We start from the raw sequence: 17,798 nt of genomic DNA, 5'->3' as shown, positions 1-17,798 counted from the left end.
GCAGGGAGCACTGTCAAGAAACCCAGCCTAGCCCCAAAGGACAGACGAGCAGACAGAGGAGCAGGACAGACCTATGGAAAAGTGGCAGGAAAAAGGAAAGGCTGGATGAAGAAGTGGGTCAGAGAAGAGGTGGGAAGGAGAAGGTGCTCAGCAGATGAGGCCAGTGGGTATGGTCAGCACGGGGGGCTGCAGGCAGGGCAAGAGTTGGGGGGGAAGACAGAATAAACAGGATGAAGTTGGAGGCGGAAAGACAGGAAAAGGCAGCAGAGAAGAGGAGGGGAGGATGGCAGGAAAGATGAGCATGGGAGCAAGGATGGAGGTGGCCAAACCAGGAAGAGAAGTGGAGCTTCTCTGGGTTTCTAAGCAGCAGAAAAGAGGGCTTCGGGGCGGGCAGGCAAAAGGAGAGGCAAGAGAGAGCCCAGCGAGGGCCAACGCCGGCAGGGGAGGACTGGGAGGTGTTCAGCAGGAGAAGCAGTTCAGCTCCACATGCTCCCTGCAAGGGAGGGAAGAGCAAGGGTGGGGATGGACAGCAGTGTGCATCAGGGGGAGGAGGGCAAACAGGGACAGGCAGCTGGCTGGGCACAGCCTCCGGCAGAGACTCCCTGGAATGCCCGCACTCAGCAGGCGCCCCATCCCTGTGTCCAGCTCTCCCACTGGGTACCAGCTCCGCCGAGCTAGAGAAGGGGCAGCTCATGCCCCTGGCTCATCCCAACCCTCTGGGCAGTGAGGCCACATCCAGTCCCTGGGTTTATCAAACCCTGCCTCTCCCTCTCCAGCCATTTTCACCTACACAAAGCCTGACAATTTGGCGAGGGGGGACTCTCTCCCTTGCCTGATCAGGAACGTGGCATCCTCTGTGCAAACTTTTCCTCCCCAGGTCTTCCCAAGCATCTCGCCAACATGCAGAAGCTGCGTGCCAGGCCCTGGATCCGCAGGACCTGAGTACCAGGCATCAAAGGCAATCGCTGCCAGATTAACCCCAGCTCCTCAGGGCCCCTTCTCTGGGCAGGCAGCTGCCTGGTCCTGCCTCCAGCCCACCCTCCACGCGCCTCAGCCGTCCAAGCGCTTTCTGCAGTTGGGAGACCTGGACCAGCCCAGGAGCCCAGCAAGTTGGTTCTCCCAGGGCTCGCACAGGTCTTAAACTGTCACCACCCCAAAGTTTCACTTGTGAAAAAAAAAACAACCCAGTATATGAATAGTTGCTGGAGGGTCTGCGTAGCTGTTGGATGTATATCAAATGATTTCTCTTAACATAGTATCTGACAAGTCCATCTGGCAGCAACTGTTGCCCTGCAAGTACCAAAACCCTGGTGCCTGGGGACAGAGAGGGCAGGCAGTGCCAGGAAAACCCCCTACCTTCTCTTCAGCAACGCTTTCACTTCCTCCTTTCTGTCCTAAAGGCCTTGAACTCCCCATCACCATCCCTGGTTTCCTTCTAATGGAAGAAAGGTTTTGCCTTACTCCACTGTAATCCACCTTTAGGAAGCTCAGGCAAGGCTTGTGCCCAGCATCCCACATCCTACGGCCATCTCCCCCCACTCCTGCACCGTGACAGGTGCTACAGGGTTTGCAACAAGCTGCTGTTGGGCTGGAGAAAGCAAAAAACCATGCGGCTTGCACAGCAACACAAGCGAGGTGTGGATGGGGCAGAGCAGAGTCTCTCACCCCTTCCTGTTTTGCTTTACCACACTCCTTTTCTTATTCAAATACTTCCTGTTTCTTTTCGGTGAAGTCAGATGAATTATTTTCATGACTTGCCAAGGGAAAGCTGAGCTAATTACCTTAAACTAACACCTTACGGTAGGGCAGTGCGTTTACAGCAAGAAACCGAGTGGGAAGAAATAGCTCAAAGCCAGCTCCCCCAGCAGGAGCAGAAGAAGCGATGAAGCAAAAGGAACCCAGTGATGGCTGGGTTTCGGGATTCTTGCCCTGCTGCTGACCATGCACACCGTGTTTGCTGTAAGTTTAAGAAAAAGGGAAAGAAAAGGCCTTTCTAGCTCAATGGAAGTAGCAAGCGAGAAGTCCCGGTGATGAGGTGCTGTCCTAGCTCAGCTTTCCCGCAGCAGCAAGCCCCGGCACTCACAACTTTGAGGTTTGCCTCCTGGAGTTTCCGGGCTCTCTCCTCCAGGCGTTTGGCAATCACTGCCAGCTCCGCGTTCTTCCTCTTGAGGTGCTTCACCTTCTCCTCCGTCTGGGGGAAGCAGCTCCTGCGCTAGATAACAGAAGGAGAGGTTGGAGGTGAAGCCCCCGCTAGCCTGAAGCTGCACGCCGGGGGTGTTAGGGGAAGCCAAGTCCCTGGCCCTGCCTGACCTGCTCTGTGCCCCCAGGGCTTTTCCCAGCCTGTTCTCCTATGACTGTCCCAACCACTGAACACTGACCTCTGCTCTTGTTGCCTCTCCAGTCACTGAAACCCGTGGTTTTCCTGGTATTTTTGTTAATGTGACCTCTTGGTCCCCATGAGATGCTCCTCGTCCCACCCCAGGCCACCCCACATGGTCCCTCTCCAGCCACAACCCTCTCGTTGCAGGCTCTGCCTTTGCCAGCTGGGACTTGGCACATCTCCAGCATCACTCCATCCTGGCCACCCACCCTTTGGGCTTTCTCTTCCAAAGTCTTCCCAGTTTATTTCCCTGGGGTTACAGGACTCATCACACCGCTGCGGATTTGTGCTGCGCACTGCAATCTTCGCCGCTGTCCTTTTTATCATGACACCAAAGCATGAGTTGGGGGGAACGGGAAGAAAGCAGCAAAGGACTTCATGATGTTTGCAAAGAAAATTTCCTTTTTCTTCCTATTGATTCTGTTCATGCTTAATCCCCTTTTATTTGTTATCTGTCCATTTCGATAAGCTGCCGTTTGCCGACGGCTCATTCTCTCAAGGTCATACCCAGATGTGTTGCGCTGTCTTTTCACATCAGCAAAAATGTCAGGTCAGCCGATACTTCCAATTATGTCCCTCCCCACCCCTGCGAGATCCCACCACGGGCGCTTGCTGCTTTCACTGCTTTTCTTCAGCCAGAAGACCAAGGCTGGTTTTTGAGAGTAAGATTTGGTGAGAGCTTACACGATGACTGATAAGGGCTAACCCCAGAACATGCAGGCCGTACTGGATTTATGCTTTTCGTGTCAGAAAATTATCTAAAATATGCATTTTGAATTTGGTGATATACATCTGAAATGCTGAGCGATGAAGTTTTCAGGGGCCTGGTGTGGCCGCATCCCCACGCCACAGGGCTGCACAAGGGCTGATGCTCACCAGAGAGGATGCGGGAGGGGAACATCCCTTCTTTGTATGTCCCGAGATCCTGGCTGCCCACTGTAGGCCTGGGGAGCCAGGGATGGGGGGGCGGTGCAGAACGGGTGGCCCAGGCTGTGGCCGCCTGGCGAGGCTCTGGGTGCCGGGGGTGCAGCTGGGGAGGAGGCGGGTGCCGAGCTCCCGTGGGAGCAGGGGGCAGTGCTGCGCTGTCACCCGCAGCCGAGGCCGAGTGAATCAGTGTTTCTGCTTTTCCAATTAAAAGAGGAAACAAGAGCGACTTCCCCCTCCCCTGCCATCAGCTCGCCGCTGCCCTGCTCTCTGCCTGCTCTCATGGGCGGCTGCGTTAAAGCCTCTTGTGGTGTCCAGCAGGCAAATAGCACCAGGCAAAGATGGCAGAGAGGGCAGCCGAGGGTCCTGGTTCCACTCTGCATCACAAGGAAGGGGTCCTGCTTGGGCCAATGATGGGTGCAGTGCAAAGGCACCCAGGGGACCCAAAAACACGCAGGCCCTCTCTCCCCCCTGGCTCTGCCCAGCCGATCCCGTGTGCCAGCTTCTCTTGGAGTTGGCAGCAGATGGCAGCTCACTCCACCGGCACCCCCAACATCAGAAGGACATGGAGCTGTTGGAGAGGGGCCAGAGGAGGCCCCGGAGATGCTGGGGGGGCTGGAGCCCCTCTGCTGTGAGGACAGGCTGAGAGAGCTGGGGGGGTTCAGCCTGGAGAAGAGAAGGCTCCGGGGAGACCTTCCAGCCCCTTCCAGTCCCTAAAGGGGCTCCAGGAAAGCTGGGGAGGGACTCTGGATCAGGGAGGGGAGCCATGGGACGAGGGGGAATGGTTTTAAACTGGAAGGGGGGAGATTTAGATGAGATGTGAGGAAGAAACTCTTTGCTGTGAGGGTGGTGAGCCCCTGGCCCAGGTTGCCCAGAGAAGCTGTGGCTGCCCCATCCCTGGAGGGGTTCAAGGCCAGGTTGTACGGGGCTTGGAGCAACCTGGGCTGGTGGGAGGTGTCCCTGCCCAGGGCAGGGGGGCTGGAGCTAAATGATCTTTAAGGTCCCTTCCAACCCAAACCATTCTGTGATTTTATGATTCTGTGACTCCCTCCCCACGGAGCATCCCGTGCCAGCAGCCGACCCAGCACCCGGCCAGGGCCATCCTCTGCTCACCAGCAAGCTGTTCTCCTCGGCCAGGCTGGAGCAGCGGTGCCGCAGGTCCTCCAGCGCGCTCAGGAGCTTCGTGTTCTGGCTCATGAGGAAGCCGTAGTCAGCCCCGCTCTGCAAAACAGTGCGGGAGAGGCAAGGCAGGGCTTCGCCCGCCCAGGGAGAGGGACCGACCGCAGCTCCCGCCTGCCCCGGCCCCGCAGCGAGCCCAGCCTGGCCGCGGGGAGGCTGGCAGGGCGGGGAAGGGGCAGGGTGGAATGTGGAGGCTGATTTCAGGAGGTGGCGAGGGGCCGCCTGTCCTTTGGAGGACGAGTGGCATTCAGGGCTGGGCTCCATCACAGCTCAAGAGCCAGCAAGAGCCAGGTGGGCAGAGCACAAGCTGCGACACCCCAGACACGTGCTCCCCACGGCTCAGGGACACAGTGGCCTCCGGCACAGTGCAGCTTTGGGAGGCGACGAGAGCTCCTCGCCTGCTTCCCCACGCCAGCGCCCACGGTTTGGCCCAGGAGCCCTCTCTGGAGCCAGGCCCCGGGCTCTGCCCTCTCTCTGTCAGCCTCAGCGGCGGAAGAAGGCGACATGCCGGAGTTCTTTGCAAAACACCACCTTAATTTTGTCACATCAAAAGCGGCAGCAGCTCTGCCGGGAGCTGTATATATAGCTTTGTGGTTACTGCTTCCTGCTCAGAGCTGCTCGCCGCAGGCTCACTGCCGAAGCAGGCTCCCAAAAAGTATTTTTGTGCGTTAGCAAAGCTTGTGGCCAAGCTATTGCCTCACAGCTGCCATATGGCAGCAGCACGCCACGCACCTCGGGAAGACCCAGCCAGATGTTTTCCCAGCAGCCTGGCAGGTCTCGCAGGACCCACTCCCAGCGCCCACGACATCTTTGCTTGTGCCGCTGAGCAGCTGCGACCTTCCCGGGGCGCAGCTCTGCTTCTGCAGTTTGCAAGCCAAGGCTACGAGCGAAACATCCCTTGGCTACCAAAGAAATGCTGCCCAAGCTTTCTCGTAGCAAGAAGTCAGACAGGCAGCTCACAGTGCTCAGGTGCTGCTACGCTTTAGGAGGTCTGAGACTGGCTAAAACTCACTACGCTGTTGACCAATACTATATTTTTGCTTCTCAGTCATGGCCATTGGAAAGAAAGGGCAAGAGACCGGTGCCACAAAGTCCACCCCGTCGAATCCCCTAGCATGGCTGCCATGCTCATGCCACAGCTCTCCCAGCCTCTCATGCCTGTATGGAAATGACTTGACAGAGCAGGGAAAGAAAACACAGTTGAAAGATATTGAAATCCAAAAAAAAAAATCACCCTCAAAAGATAACACCCAGCCCCCCCTCCACTCACGCAGTGTCCCCAGGTCCAGCCAGCCCTCAGCCACCAGGAGGGGACGGCAGGTGCCACAAGCTGACCGGCCTTGGGCAGAGCGGTTTGTAGTTGTCCACCCTGCAGAAATCCCAGGGTTTCAGAAAGCTGGATGAAATGCCCCATGGGAAGAGATTGTACTGCTTTCCACTTGTGGGAAAGCAAAAATATATTTATTTTCCTCTAGGTTTTTTTTTTTTTTCCTCCCCTAGGCACAAAGGCGCAGTTACTGCCCCAGCCCCCAGGCGTCTGGGTGCCCCCTCCTGCTCTCCAACCCCTTGGGGATGCTCCCAAGGGTGGATGGGGCAGGCCCAGGGACCAAGGAGCTCCCCAAACTCAGCGGCCTGGGGGAGCCAAGAAGCTCCCCTGGGAGCCAGGCACCCTGCGCAGTGCAGTGCTCTTGGGCCCAGAGACCCAGTGCCAGATCCTGCGGCATTGGTCCCATCCCTGCAGCTTTCCACGGGACGGCGAGGACTCCCAGAGAGTATTCCCCCCATCGCCAGCTCCAGGAACAAAGAAGCAATTTCTCAGGCTGGGCAGCCATGCAGGGGATGCTGTGGGTGCTGACGGGGGACAGAGCAGGGGGGTGCACGGGTGGGGGTCTTACCAGCATCTCCCGTGCCCTGCATGGCAGCGTCTTGGGCTGGTTCACCCATCCCCAGAGCCAAGCAGGCAGGCCCTGGGATGAAGTCAAAATGCATTATTTCCATCTTCTTGACGCTGCCGAGAGGCCTCAAGCTTCTTGTCTGTGCTTGCTTGCACTGAGACAGGCTGAGCAACCTCAGCCAGCAACCTCTGCGCCTGGGGTAGGAGCTGGAGAGCTTTTGCGGAGGAGCTGAGGTGCTCCTGCTCTCCCTGTCAGGCAGCCAGGACTTCTGACATCGTCAGCGCTGGGTTTCTGCAGGGAACAATTAGCACTTCCAGCATGGCAGGGGGATCTTTTGGGGACATACATCTGAATTTCTGTATCAGAAACCCCTTTTTTGTAGCTGTAAAACAACATCTTCATTGGGACAGGGTGCGAAGACTTACAACCGCTCACCCTCACCCTACTGGGCTGTCCCCAGCTCAGCCCAGGTTTCTTGCCATCACTCCAGAGCCTGTGACGTGGCAAAGGCTGGGATGCCCTAGACCATGCAGAGACCTTTCCAGTTCCCTGGATGTTGCAGGACACCCGGCCGTGGAGCAGGAGAGCGTGACTGTGTGCTCCAGGCTGGGGCCAGGCACGCAGCCAAGCCTCCCCCCATGCCAGCACGTCCCACTGCGGCCGCGGCTCCTTGGGGCTTTGCCCAGAGAGGCACAAGGGGCATCTGCGGCAAGAAGACGCGGAGGCAGGAGATCCTTGCTGTGCCAGAACATCTGTCCCGCGCAGGCACCTCACGGCCCTGGAAAGCTTTGCCAAACCTTCCTCCCGGCGCCGTCTGCACCGGCTGAACCCTCCTCCAAGACCGCATAGAGCCTGGAACTGAAGGACTGTCTAGACGTCATCCCATGCTCATTAAACATTCATTTCCTATAATGAAATAGCTTTTAATTTATCAACCACTCCGCTGTTCCTTAAGGTTCCTGCACTGTGCGCTGCAGCCACACTCGTGGCCCCCATGGACGGTGCTTTTTGAAGGGAGCTGAGGAAATCGTTAGGGAGAAGAGGCACCGAGGCTGCCCCTGAAGTGACTCTTCTTGATAAAGGCAAGCAGAAATGCCGGCAGGAGCCGAAATCCAAAAGCATCCCTCAGTCAGGGAGGTTTTCAGTGAGCTGGAGTTGGCAGGAGCCGAGGCAGAGCAGCCACCGCGGGGTGGCAGGGAGGGTCCAGGCAGACACGTCCCCAAGATCCAGTGCATCCTTGGCCACTAAAAAAATTAAGCCGAGTGACATGTTCTTTGGCCATGGGGGAAAAGTTCTAAAACCAGAGCAAGGCAGGAGAAGAGCAGCAGGGAGGCTGGGGGCGGAGAGCAGACCGCAGCTCCCCTCTGCAGCAGACAAACAGCTTTGAAGCCTCCGTCACAGGGAAATCATCGTCATCTGTCGCCTCTTTTGGCAGGTAGAGCCCAAAATACAGTTTCTTCAGGACGCATTGAGAATGAGCAAACAAAGAAAAGCCTCAGCGTGGCAGCTGCAAGCAAGCTGCTGCTTTTTCACCCGAAAACCTCAAAAAGCAACAGAGAGCTGCACCATCTTTTGCAGGGAGAGGTGCCCAGCCAGGCTGCTAAGTGGGTCACGCAGTCAAAAATCCCCCCTGGAGCACCCAGCATTCAGCGCAGTCTTTAAAGTCCTGCGGAAAACTTGCAGGAAGCCATTTGGGGGACAGTAAATCAAACCGCGGTGAGGACAACAGACGCTGCAGCGGCTGCTCTGCAATGCGGCTTGGGCTGCCGGTGCCTCGCCGCACGGCCTGGCACCGACCGGCCAAGAGGGCTTCCCCCACGCCAGCCCTGGGGAAGGTGCCAAAGTCTAAGCTCAGCCTTGGTTTATAATCCCTGCGGAGAGCCAGACGGGGAGGAGGAATTTACCAGGTGGCCCCATGAGCAGGAGGTCTCAGGTGGCCTTTGGAAACAGGCGGTCTCATGACCAATTTTGAAACATACACAATTCCAAGATGTATAAAACGCGTACAATTTCAAGATGTCCCTCCAGTGACTGCCCCATCTGCAGCAGATATGGGTCCCGCTGCTGGGTTTGCTTCACAAAAGCCATCTCTGAAAACCACCCCCTTCCTTTGCAGACACCTATTTCCGAGGTGAAACTACCCCAGCTCTTCTGCTATCTTGGATATATTAACCCCCCCGCTCCTCCTTCATTTGAAATCGTTGTCACCAAGCCTCCACCATGTCAAAGCCCTTTAGCTGTTCGTTCCAGCTGACTTCGGTAATTAGTTTCCTTAACTTCCCAATCCACACCACTTGGAAATGAAGCCTGTCATTGCCAATCCATTTTCTCCTCTGCCATCCGCTTTCAAGGGAATCGGCTCCCTCACAGAAAAGAGTTATTTTCCATAGGCTGCTCTTCCGCAGTGCCCTCACTGCGTGTCAAAAGCAAGACAGAAATAGCATCGCCTCCCGCTCGGTCAGTGAGCAAGAGAAGAACCTCCCGCCGCCAGCACAGCCAGCACGCCTCGCGCCGCGGCGAACAGCATCCCGGCATGGGGAAAAGGGCTATTTTTTGTAAGGGCATGGGCCTTTTGTAAGAGATACACCTGGGATGCAGTCGTGGTTATTCTGCCACTCCATGTCCTTGTTCTGCTTCCTTCCTTTGGCGCCGGGTTCCTGGTTTTGGACACAAACATCGCTGTTCTTCCGTTGACTCCTTTGGCACTTCCCCACCAGCTCCTCGCCCTGCGCGTTGCCAACTCCCGTTTCCATGAGTCAGCATTTTCTCCCGCTGCCCATCCCTCTTCCAGCCTACCACTGGCCCCTATTTGTGCGATCTCCTCATTTATCTGATTTTTATCACCCCACGTAACAAATTCACGGAAGAAAAAATCCATCCAAGGCTATTAACTTCAAAGCTACTGCCTCCGGCATGGGGAGTGCTGGAGCCACAGATTGCAAGATATTAAGAGAATATTCAAGGGAACGCTCACTGTATATTTGCTGTTTCTTACGCTTCCCCAGGCATCCTCTCCCGCACACCCTCTGACCACTGCCAGCTCTTCATGTATTCCTCACGGTGTGTTTAAAATGAGATATGCAGCTAAAATGGGAGTCCCACAAATTCAGGTCCTCTCTGTCTTTAAAGCCTCTTATGAAAGCACTGTCATTGATCCCAGGAAAACAAGCCCAGCTATTCCAGGAGGAGAAAAATCAGCTCAGTAGCCCTGACCACCCTGGCTTGGCTGTCCTTTGATGAGCTCAGCTTCTCCAGCCTCCCCAACCAGGAGAAATTAATGTTCCTGCAAAACTGAGACAAGGAGGAATGTGAGCGGAAAATAAACTCCCAGGGCAGAGGCAGAGCGTCAGCGTTCCAAAATCCAAGGCTGCAGCCGGGTCCAGCGTGCAATGCGGCACGATTTCTCATCTTTAGCAGCAAATCCAAAATACAAGAGGTTTTGCAAGCAGACGAGAGAAAATGACACCAAAATACCGCATGGCTGTTGGAAACGCAGCTCTGAACTGCTCCTGACGGACTGCGCACATGTTTCTCCATCTTTCACAATCAGACACAAAACCGGGCAGTCAGCTGAGAGGGACGGAGGATTTGGAGAAGCCCTTTCCTTTCCCCACGCCGCAGAGCCCAGCACAGACCCACAGCAGGCAGGCCTCCCGGAGATGCTTAAAGGGTGGGTGTCGGGAGGACAGGGCCAGACTCTTCTCAGTGGTGCCCGGCGCCAGGACAAGAGGTAACAGGCACAAACCTGAACATAGGAAGTTCCACCTAAACATGAGGAGGAACTTCTTTGCGGTGAGGGTGTCAGAGCCCTGGCACAGGCTGCCCAGAGAGGTGGTGGAGTCTCCGTCTCTGGAGACATTTGAACCCACCTGGAGGCGTTCCTGTGCCACCTGCTCTGGGTGACCCTGCTCTGGCAGGGGGTTGGACCGGAAGATCTCCAGAGGTCCCTTCCCACCCCAACCATTCTGTGATTCTGTGGATGGAGCCAGCGGGGACTCTCGCAGGGGAAATGTCCCACTCAGGGTGCAGGTGCTCACCTGGCCGAACAACTGCTGGTGTCATCAGTCCTCGATTTGCACCTCGCCCTGCTCTCCGGTGTGGTAGAGACCTGTAACTCATTCTCCTTCCAGCTGGCCGTTACCTGCCTAACGCAGAAGCACGACAAGGCCCATGTGGCCCCGGACAGGCTTTCCCCAGCTGCGGCCCAGCCTCTCTCCACGTTAAACACAAATCTGGGATGTGCGCAGCCAGAAACTGCAGCCGATGCTTGCTGGGATATGATCCACCTTGGTTACCAGATAACCTGCAGCACGGGGTTGAGCCAAGCAAGCTCCTCAAGTACCACACCAACATCATCACCTTCCTGCCTTGGGTCGCTCTGTCACCCCCGGGCACCCCTCTGTCCCTTGTAGGGTCTTCTCCCACCTTGTGAGAAAGATGTCTGCATTCTGTAGGATGAGAGGCAAGGACAAAGCCTGTTCTACCAACTACCATTTTAGCACCAATGTACAAGCTTCTCCCTTGTCTCTTATCAGCTTTCAGACAGATTTGGCCTAGCCCCACGCTGGTAAAGCAGGACTGTGCTCCATCCCCGCCACAGTCAGGGGACGCTAACAGCCTCTCTGTTTCAGTGCGCAGCTTGGAAATGTATGAAAGCCAGAATATATCCCATAAAACCCAGTTTGGTTGTAAAATTCAGGTGCCCGTTCAGGAGCCAAGACAGCCAAGCTACCTTTTTCCCCCCATTGGAGATTTTTCTGGGTACTGCTGAGCGAGTCCTTGACTCTGCAGAGAAGTAGGCACAAGCAACAGTATTTCCACTAGAAAAATGCAAAACGTAGAAGAAGTGGGAAGTAAGCATGTTAACATCTTCCGTGCAAACACAGAAAAGACTTCGCAACCTCTGCTTCTTGCATGCCTATGCGTGTTGCCAATCATTTGAACCAAGACGTGGATATTGGCTTCGTATAGAAATTGTTGGGGCGGTTTTGTTGCTCAGGTCTGAACAAAGGTCAGCCTGCAGCTCCCAGCACTGCAGGCTCAGGCCCAGGCAGCCCCGAGGTCTTTATGGAGCATCTGGACTCTCTTTTCAGATGCCACGTGTCAGATAATTCTAAGTTTGTAAGCATGAAAAAAAAAACCAACCACCCCAAACCCTGGGGAAGAATGATAAAATTTAACTTGATAAAAATTTAGCCTGATAAAATTCCAGGTTTGGTATTTTGATGGCTAGAACAGGGATGACTGTTCTCTTATCTCTCATCTCTCTTGTAACAGAAACTCTAATCCAGAGAAACGCTCCCTGGAAAGGCGTGAGACTTTGGTACTGATAGATGCGCTTGGGAACAAAGTGCCTGTCCGGAGTGAGCGGCCCCGGGCTGTGTCAGGCTTCACCTGGGAATGCCACCGAGCTGCAGGTCAGTAAATCCCCTGCGCGTACAGCAGTGCCACTGCCCTCCAACATGATCACAGCTTGAAAAGTCAATGCTAGGTCTCCTTCCCATGCCGGGGCCTCGGCAGCAGTATTCATGGTCTCACAAGTTTGGTTTTATTGAGTGGAGAAACTGGATTACCTACCACGTTCAGCTCTGAAGAGAGAGATGTGCCCTTCCACCTTGGAAGACACATCAGGGAGCTAGAGTGGCAGATTTCGTAGGCACACTTCAGTTTTTACCCAAATATCTGCTCCACAGTTCTCCCCAGCCTCTACCCATTTTCCAAGTTACTTGGAGTTTCCCAGGGGCCAAGAGCACCTTTTCTGCTTGGGTCACATTGGCCTAAAACCTCTTCTAGTTGCCCAGACGTTGGGAACAACGTTCCTTGCACCTCTTAGTGAAGCAAGAACTCATTTGGAGCAACTGCAGGATTTTGTCCTGGAATGAGAAGCCCCAAATCTCCAACGGCTTTAACAAGTAGCCAAGAGGTGGAGGGAAAAAGTCATCCCCTTGCACCACTCACAAGAGCCAGAGGTGCTGTTAGTGGTCAATATGGAAATGTGAACGGCAAGAGCAGCAAAAAACTGATGCCCAAAAGGGTATTTTCCCAGAACTATTAAGCAGATGGCTGGGATGCGGAAAGCCTGCACTCACAGCAGGAGGAGGGCAACAAGGCTGCCAGCATTGCACGTGCCGGTTCTGTTCAGGTTATTCCGGCAGGAAGAAGACTATGGCTATAGGAAACTCAAACCAAGGAAGCAAAGATATTGGCAAGTCCCCTCGCCACAAATTTAGAGGGTAAAATGAGAAAGATGCGGAGGCGAAAGATCATGGCGCAGCAATGGCCAACACCCAGATGGTGTGACAGCTCTGTCCTAAAACCGGTTTGTCATCACCAGTCCAGAGGAGCCAAGGACACAGCAAGGAGGCAATGGCTGGTGTCCCTTGTCCTCCATGTCCCACGCAAGTGACCTGGCCAAGCCATTTGGACATGTCTTTGTACGGAGAGCATGAGCTTACTTAAAAAGATAGTAAAAATGAAAATTACCTTCCCCTTCAATACAGTCTCGCTTTGTGTTTTCTTCTTTTCATTCCTACAAACGAAGTCGCACTGGCTCGTCGTGGCAGGCGGCTCTCTCGGGTTGGCCGTACAGGCTCAGTGCTTGCAGAAAACAGCACTAAGTCATTTGCATGAGGCTGAGCGTTGCCAAGATAAGAAAAATTAATTTGCTCAGATTTTGAGCAAGATGGAGTAGGATCTTTTGCTAATTGGGATTGTAGGAAATGGTGTCTGTAGCAGCAAGAACCGGCTTCATTGCCCAGGAACACCTTCTTGCCTTAGTGCCACCTTTTATTCTGCTGACCTACCCTTTCTAGTCAAGGGTACAGCTCTGTGCACCCTCAGACATTAAATTAATAGTTTTCCAGCTTTGCCAGTGGAAAATTTGAAGCTGTTGAAGTGCCACAGATTCCTCCAAAAGGCACGGATCTTGTTGTTAAACACAGCTTGGCCTGAACACTTGACATGGAGGATCTCTACCAGCATTTTATAATTCTTACTGCATCTGTGCTTTGGGTTATCAAGCGCCACTGGGAGCAACAGGTTCTTTTGTGGATACTTAAATTCCTACTGGCTGGGGGGTGGCTCCTTGTTTTAAGTATTTTCATTTGGGTTTTACAGAGTTATTGAATATCCTCAGCTCCCTCTGACCTCAGGGCAAGCTGAGGCTTGGCTTTTAAGAAACTCGGATCCAAAGCAACCTCTTGAGATTAAGAAGTAGTCACGATAGCCAACCCCGAGCCCCCTCGCTGTGCTCCTTGCCTGTGTGGCTCATGGGATGCCAGCACAGGGACGTGGTCAGCCACCGAGCTCATCCCTTCTGTAGGGGCAGCTGAGGAGGTTGTGGGGCGAGTAATCCTGAGAGTGAAGGGCAGGGAATACGCCAAAATTGAATGACTTTGCTCCTCTCTCCCCTATCAATTTGGGGCATCAGGAGAGAGCCTTCACTACAGCAACCCACTTCCAAACCATCCCCGGTTTCCAGGGCCAAAGCAGATCCCATTGGAGCAGTATCCCATAAGAGATGCAGACAACTGAGCCCTTGTGGGAAGTGCTCTAAAATCTGTCTGACAGCATTATGGGAACTTTCCAATTTCCAGCCAGACTGTATCTGTGCCACTTTAACCCCATTCTTCCTACACAGACAATGTTTTTCTCCTCCTCTGATTTTCATTATTCTGATTGGGAGCCTACACCTGCAGTGCCTGGAGATTCTCAGCAGGAAAGTAATTTTTTGCCTTCTGTGTCCGCACAGGAATTTTGGAAAGCAAGATCAGAGCGATTTCAATGGCCCGGGACCAAGAATACGTCTGTGACAGCAGGCCCCCAGGTAGCATCAGTCAGTGGTAACACGGTGGGACACCTTCCCCTGCAGAGGAGCTAGGAAACCCTGCAGCGCATTGCAGGATGCAGAGGCACATCGCAAACGGGTGGGAAGACATGGGCGCAAGTCGCAACAAGGGAAATTCCCACCAGACTTCTGGAGAACATTCCTCTCCATGAGAGTGCTGCAGCTTCAGGACAGGGTGGTGGGATCCCAGCCCTTGGAGATATTCAATGCTTGCCTGGTCAGACCCTGAGCAACCTCTTCCAGCACTGGAGCCAGCCTTGCTCGGGGCAGGGGCTCCAGGTGTGTCCCCCAAACCTACCTCTCTAACTCCAGAGACCCCTCCCAGCTCCCAGATGGGAGAAAGGCAACAGCTCTCCACCCTCTGCAGCCATCAAGAAAGCTGAGATTAACTTGACCTACAGTCTCAACATCTGCCCATAGACTGTCCCTGCGGGAATGGCAGAGCAAGAGTGGCGGAGGCTGGGACACACGGCAAGAGCTTCGTCATAAAATCAACATCTTTAATAAACTCTGTCAGCGACGAGCCCTCAGGAGGCTCTTCCCCACACTAGGAGATCACTCCCTGGAGGCAGCTGTCCTGTTTGCATAATGCAGCGCTGACATCCCAAGGACAGATGTCTTAAAGGAAGCCCAGCTCCGGCAGCAGGACACACGGTGTTGGCAGTGCTTGTCCCAGCCTGGCCAGGAAGAGCTGTGCTTTCAGAGGGGAGCTATGTAGGCGTCCCCTCCTCCCCAGCTGTAACACAGCACCTTGCTCCCGAGGAAGTGGGTTTGAGGATGTGGCTTCCACAGCCCAGCAGCACCGGCGCTTGCTCTGCCAGGGACAGCAGCGCTGAGCTCCCTCCTGGGTCTGAACTGGAAGCCTTTCGGGTCACTAAAGCCACTTGACTTCAGGAGAAAATGATGGATTTTTTTTTCCCCAGGAAAAGACAAGTTAGCCTTTCTGCAGATCGACATCAATATTAAGGATGGTACCGCCATGGTACCACCAGTACAGCCACAGTAACATGACAGCACTACTATGGCACTGCCCCAGTACAGCACAGTACCACCAGGTACCACAGTACCACCATGGCACCATCAGTATCACCAAGTACCACCATGGTACTTGCTCCGCTACTCTGGTACATGATGACACAGCCATGGTGCTGCCACAGGCCCATGGGAGCAGGAAGGGGAAAAACTAGTCACCCACCGAGCCAGTAGCCTCCAGCATCACAGGGAAACACCCGAAGAAGCCCGAGGGAAGCAGAATGGCAGGTGTTCAGCAATGACCGCCATAGAAACCAAGCCGGGTCTTCACCCCCTCCACCACCTCCCATGTGCACAGCTGGTGCATGGGGAACCCACTGCAGGGATCAGCTAGAGCTGGGTGCACAGTTCCCCACCCCACAAGATGCCATTCGGTGCTGGAGCATCCACAAACACCCATTTGCTCCAGCCACCTGCCCCCCTGCCGCTCCCAGCCTTTCCCACCAAGGCAGAGCACCCACCCCCTCCTCGCCAGCCAGCTCTCCCAAAGGGAGAGAGGGCAGGAAGTTGGCACAACCGATTTGACTCTCGGGATGGATGGAAAAGGTGTGTGGGAGCAGAAATGCTTCCCACTCTGCTGCCCCATTTTTTGGTTGGGGGGGCTTCTGGAACGGCCAGGGGCTGTGGTCAGAGGCAGACCAAGCACTGCATGGTTAAACGTGGTGTTTCCCTAAGCATCACAATCAACAGCCCTTCCAAAAAGATACGTAAGAAACTGTGCTTGAGTGAAACCGTTTTCCCTCAGTGGGATTCCAGCAGCTCTGTTTCTCCCGTGGGCTTGTCCAGGCTCCTCTCCAGCCAGGCTCAGGAGCCCAGGCTTGGCTCAAAAACCTCCTGCTAAACACCGATCAGCACTGCTCAGTTCTTCTCCCCCATCCACAAGAACAGGCCGAGAGCTTATTCCTACCCTATTTTAAAAGCACCGCAGAGCTACCCCAGACCCCAGGGGATCCCTGGAAAATGACTGATTTTACCCATGGGAAAGGAGGGCAAGCTGTCCTAAGCAGGGTAAGCTGATGAACTTTTGTGGCCTGGACTGAGGAGGTGAGGGTCTGAGGCAGTCTTTTGGTCTGTTTTTAGAGCTGTGCAAGGGACTGGGCATTGCGTTACCTCGAGGTGCTCCGGTGCTGTCTGCAGGGCCAGGTTCTCCCTGCAGTGCAGGTGCCCCAAGCCCTCCCGGGCTACCCTGAGCGAAGAGGGGGTGCTCTGGAAGGGGGTGGCAGTGAATCATGTCCCCGCCACTACCTGCAGAGCCACTGATGCTGCCAGAGTGCGGAGACGCCGCAGGGGTGGCTGAGCCTTTGCTGGTGCAGGGGCTGTGTCTGCCCCAGGTGGGCTCTGCCCAGCGCTGGCCCCGTCAGGGCTCCAGTGAGACCCCGCACCAGCTCCAGCACCAGCCAGGGGAGAGGCAGCTGGAAATCCCTGCGGAAGGGCAGCGAAGGCAGCAGTTCCTTCTCGCGTGCCGGTGTGTGGCAGCGGCTCTGGCAGCTCCCAGCCCCATGGGGAAGGTATCGTGGGTGGCTCAGCCACAGCCAAGCGCAGCTATTTCCCATGCCCGTCTCGTACCAAGGTGACATCTCCCTGATGCCCCGACGCCTCTCCCCCCTAAAACACACCCCGCCGCACCCCGCCTGCCAGCAAACACACCCCGGCAGCCACCTTACCTGGGGGGGTCTGTCTGTCCGGTCACGTCCGAGCCCATCCATCGCTCGCAGTGGCCTAACAAGCTCCGGTGCAGAGCAAACCCGCTGGGGGTCCGGAGGGGGGCCACGGAGGATCCCTGGGGACTCTTCCTGGGCCTGGGGCGCTCTGGCCCCCTCCGGCCCTGGGGACAGCTGGCAGCTCGCCCTGTCACCCTCACCCCCCACGCCTTCACGCGTGTCCAGGTCCGGGCAGGCGGAGGCCGCGGGTACGGCACCGCGCGCTGCCGGGGCACCGCTCTGTCCCGCTGCCCGCTGCGGCGGGTCGGCGCTGGGCACCCCCCGCTCCGGCTCCTGCATGGCTGAGGCAGGGCGTTGGGTTCACCCGGTAGCGGCGAGGGCTCCCCGTGGCTCCGGGAGCCGGCTCGGGAATCCCGAAGGCATCAGAGCCGCGGCGGCGGGAGCAGCCCGGGCCGCGCTCCCTCCCGGCGGGGACGGAGGCGGCGGCAGCAGCAGCATCCCTGCGCCGGGGGAGGCTCCATCCCCGCCTGGATCCGCCGGATCGGCGGGCGGGCGGCTGCCGCGCCCCCCCCGCTACACACCGTACAAAGGCAGCTCTGCCCGCTGCCCTCAGCCCCCCGCCGCCCCCGGCCCCATGCCCGCCTCCCGCCCGCCCGGACCGGGATGCCGTAGCGGAGGGGCCGGGGGAGCTGCCAGCCCCTCACCGTGGCTTCGGGCAGCCCCCGGCGCAGACGCTGCCGAGTCATCAATATTAGGCCGGGCCGTGCACCCCGGGGGGGGGGGGGGGGGCCGCGCCGCGCCCCGGGCCGCCAATAGCGGCGGCTCCGCCGGTTTCCATGGCAACGGTGCGGGAACGGGGTTTGCTGCCTATTGATGAGGCA

General features: G+C 56.1%; 1 protein-coding gene across 9 annotated transcripts in view; it reads right to left on the bottom strand.

The window, feature by feature from the left end:
• Positions 1 to 17,452, bottom strand: part of TSPOAP1 (TSPO associated protein 1) — a 73,516-nt gene extending 56,064 nt beyond the window's left edge. For 8 of the 9 annotated variants that reach the window (XM_074593444.1, XM_074593446.1, XM_074593440.1 and 5 more), the window contains exons 1-3: positions 16,921 to 17,396; positions 4,418 to 4,525; positions 2,084 to 2,212 (exon numbers count right to left, since the gene is read on the bottom strand). In XM_074593444.1, coding sequence (XP_074449545.1) covers positions 2,084 to 2,212; positions 4,418 to 4,525; positions 16,921 to 17,256 — 573 coding nt within the window. In that variant the 5' untranslated portion in view covers positions 17,257 to 17,396. Of the gene's footprint in view, positions 1 to 2,083; positions 2,213 to 4,417; positions 4,526 to 16,920 lie in introns of all 9 variants that reach the window. The other variant, XM_074593441.1, reaches the window with a different exon arrangement.
• Between the last annotated feature and the right edge of the window lie 346 nt (positions 17,453 to 17,798).

This window comes from Larus michahellis, chromosome 7 (genome assembly GCF_964199755.1).
Source record: "Larus michahellis chromosome 7, bLarMic1.1, whole genome shotgun sequence".
Taxonomy (NCBI): Eukaryota; Metazoa; Chordata; class Aves; order Charadriiformes; family Laridae; genus Larus; species Larus michahellis.
This window is presented reverse-complemented; position numbering and strand designations above follow the sequence as displayed.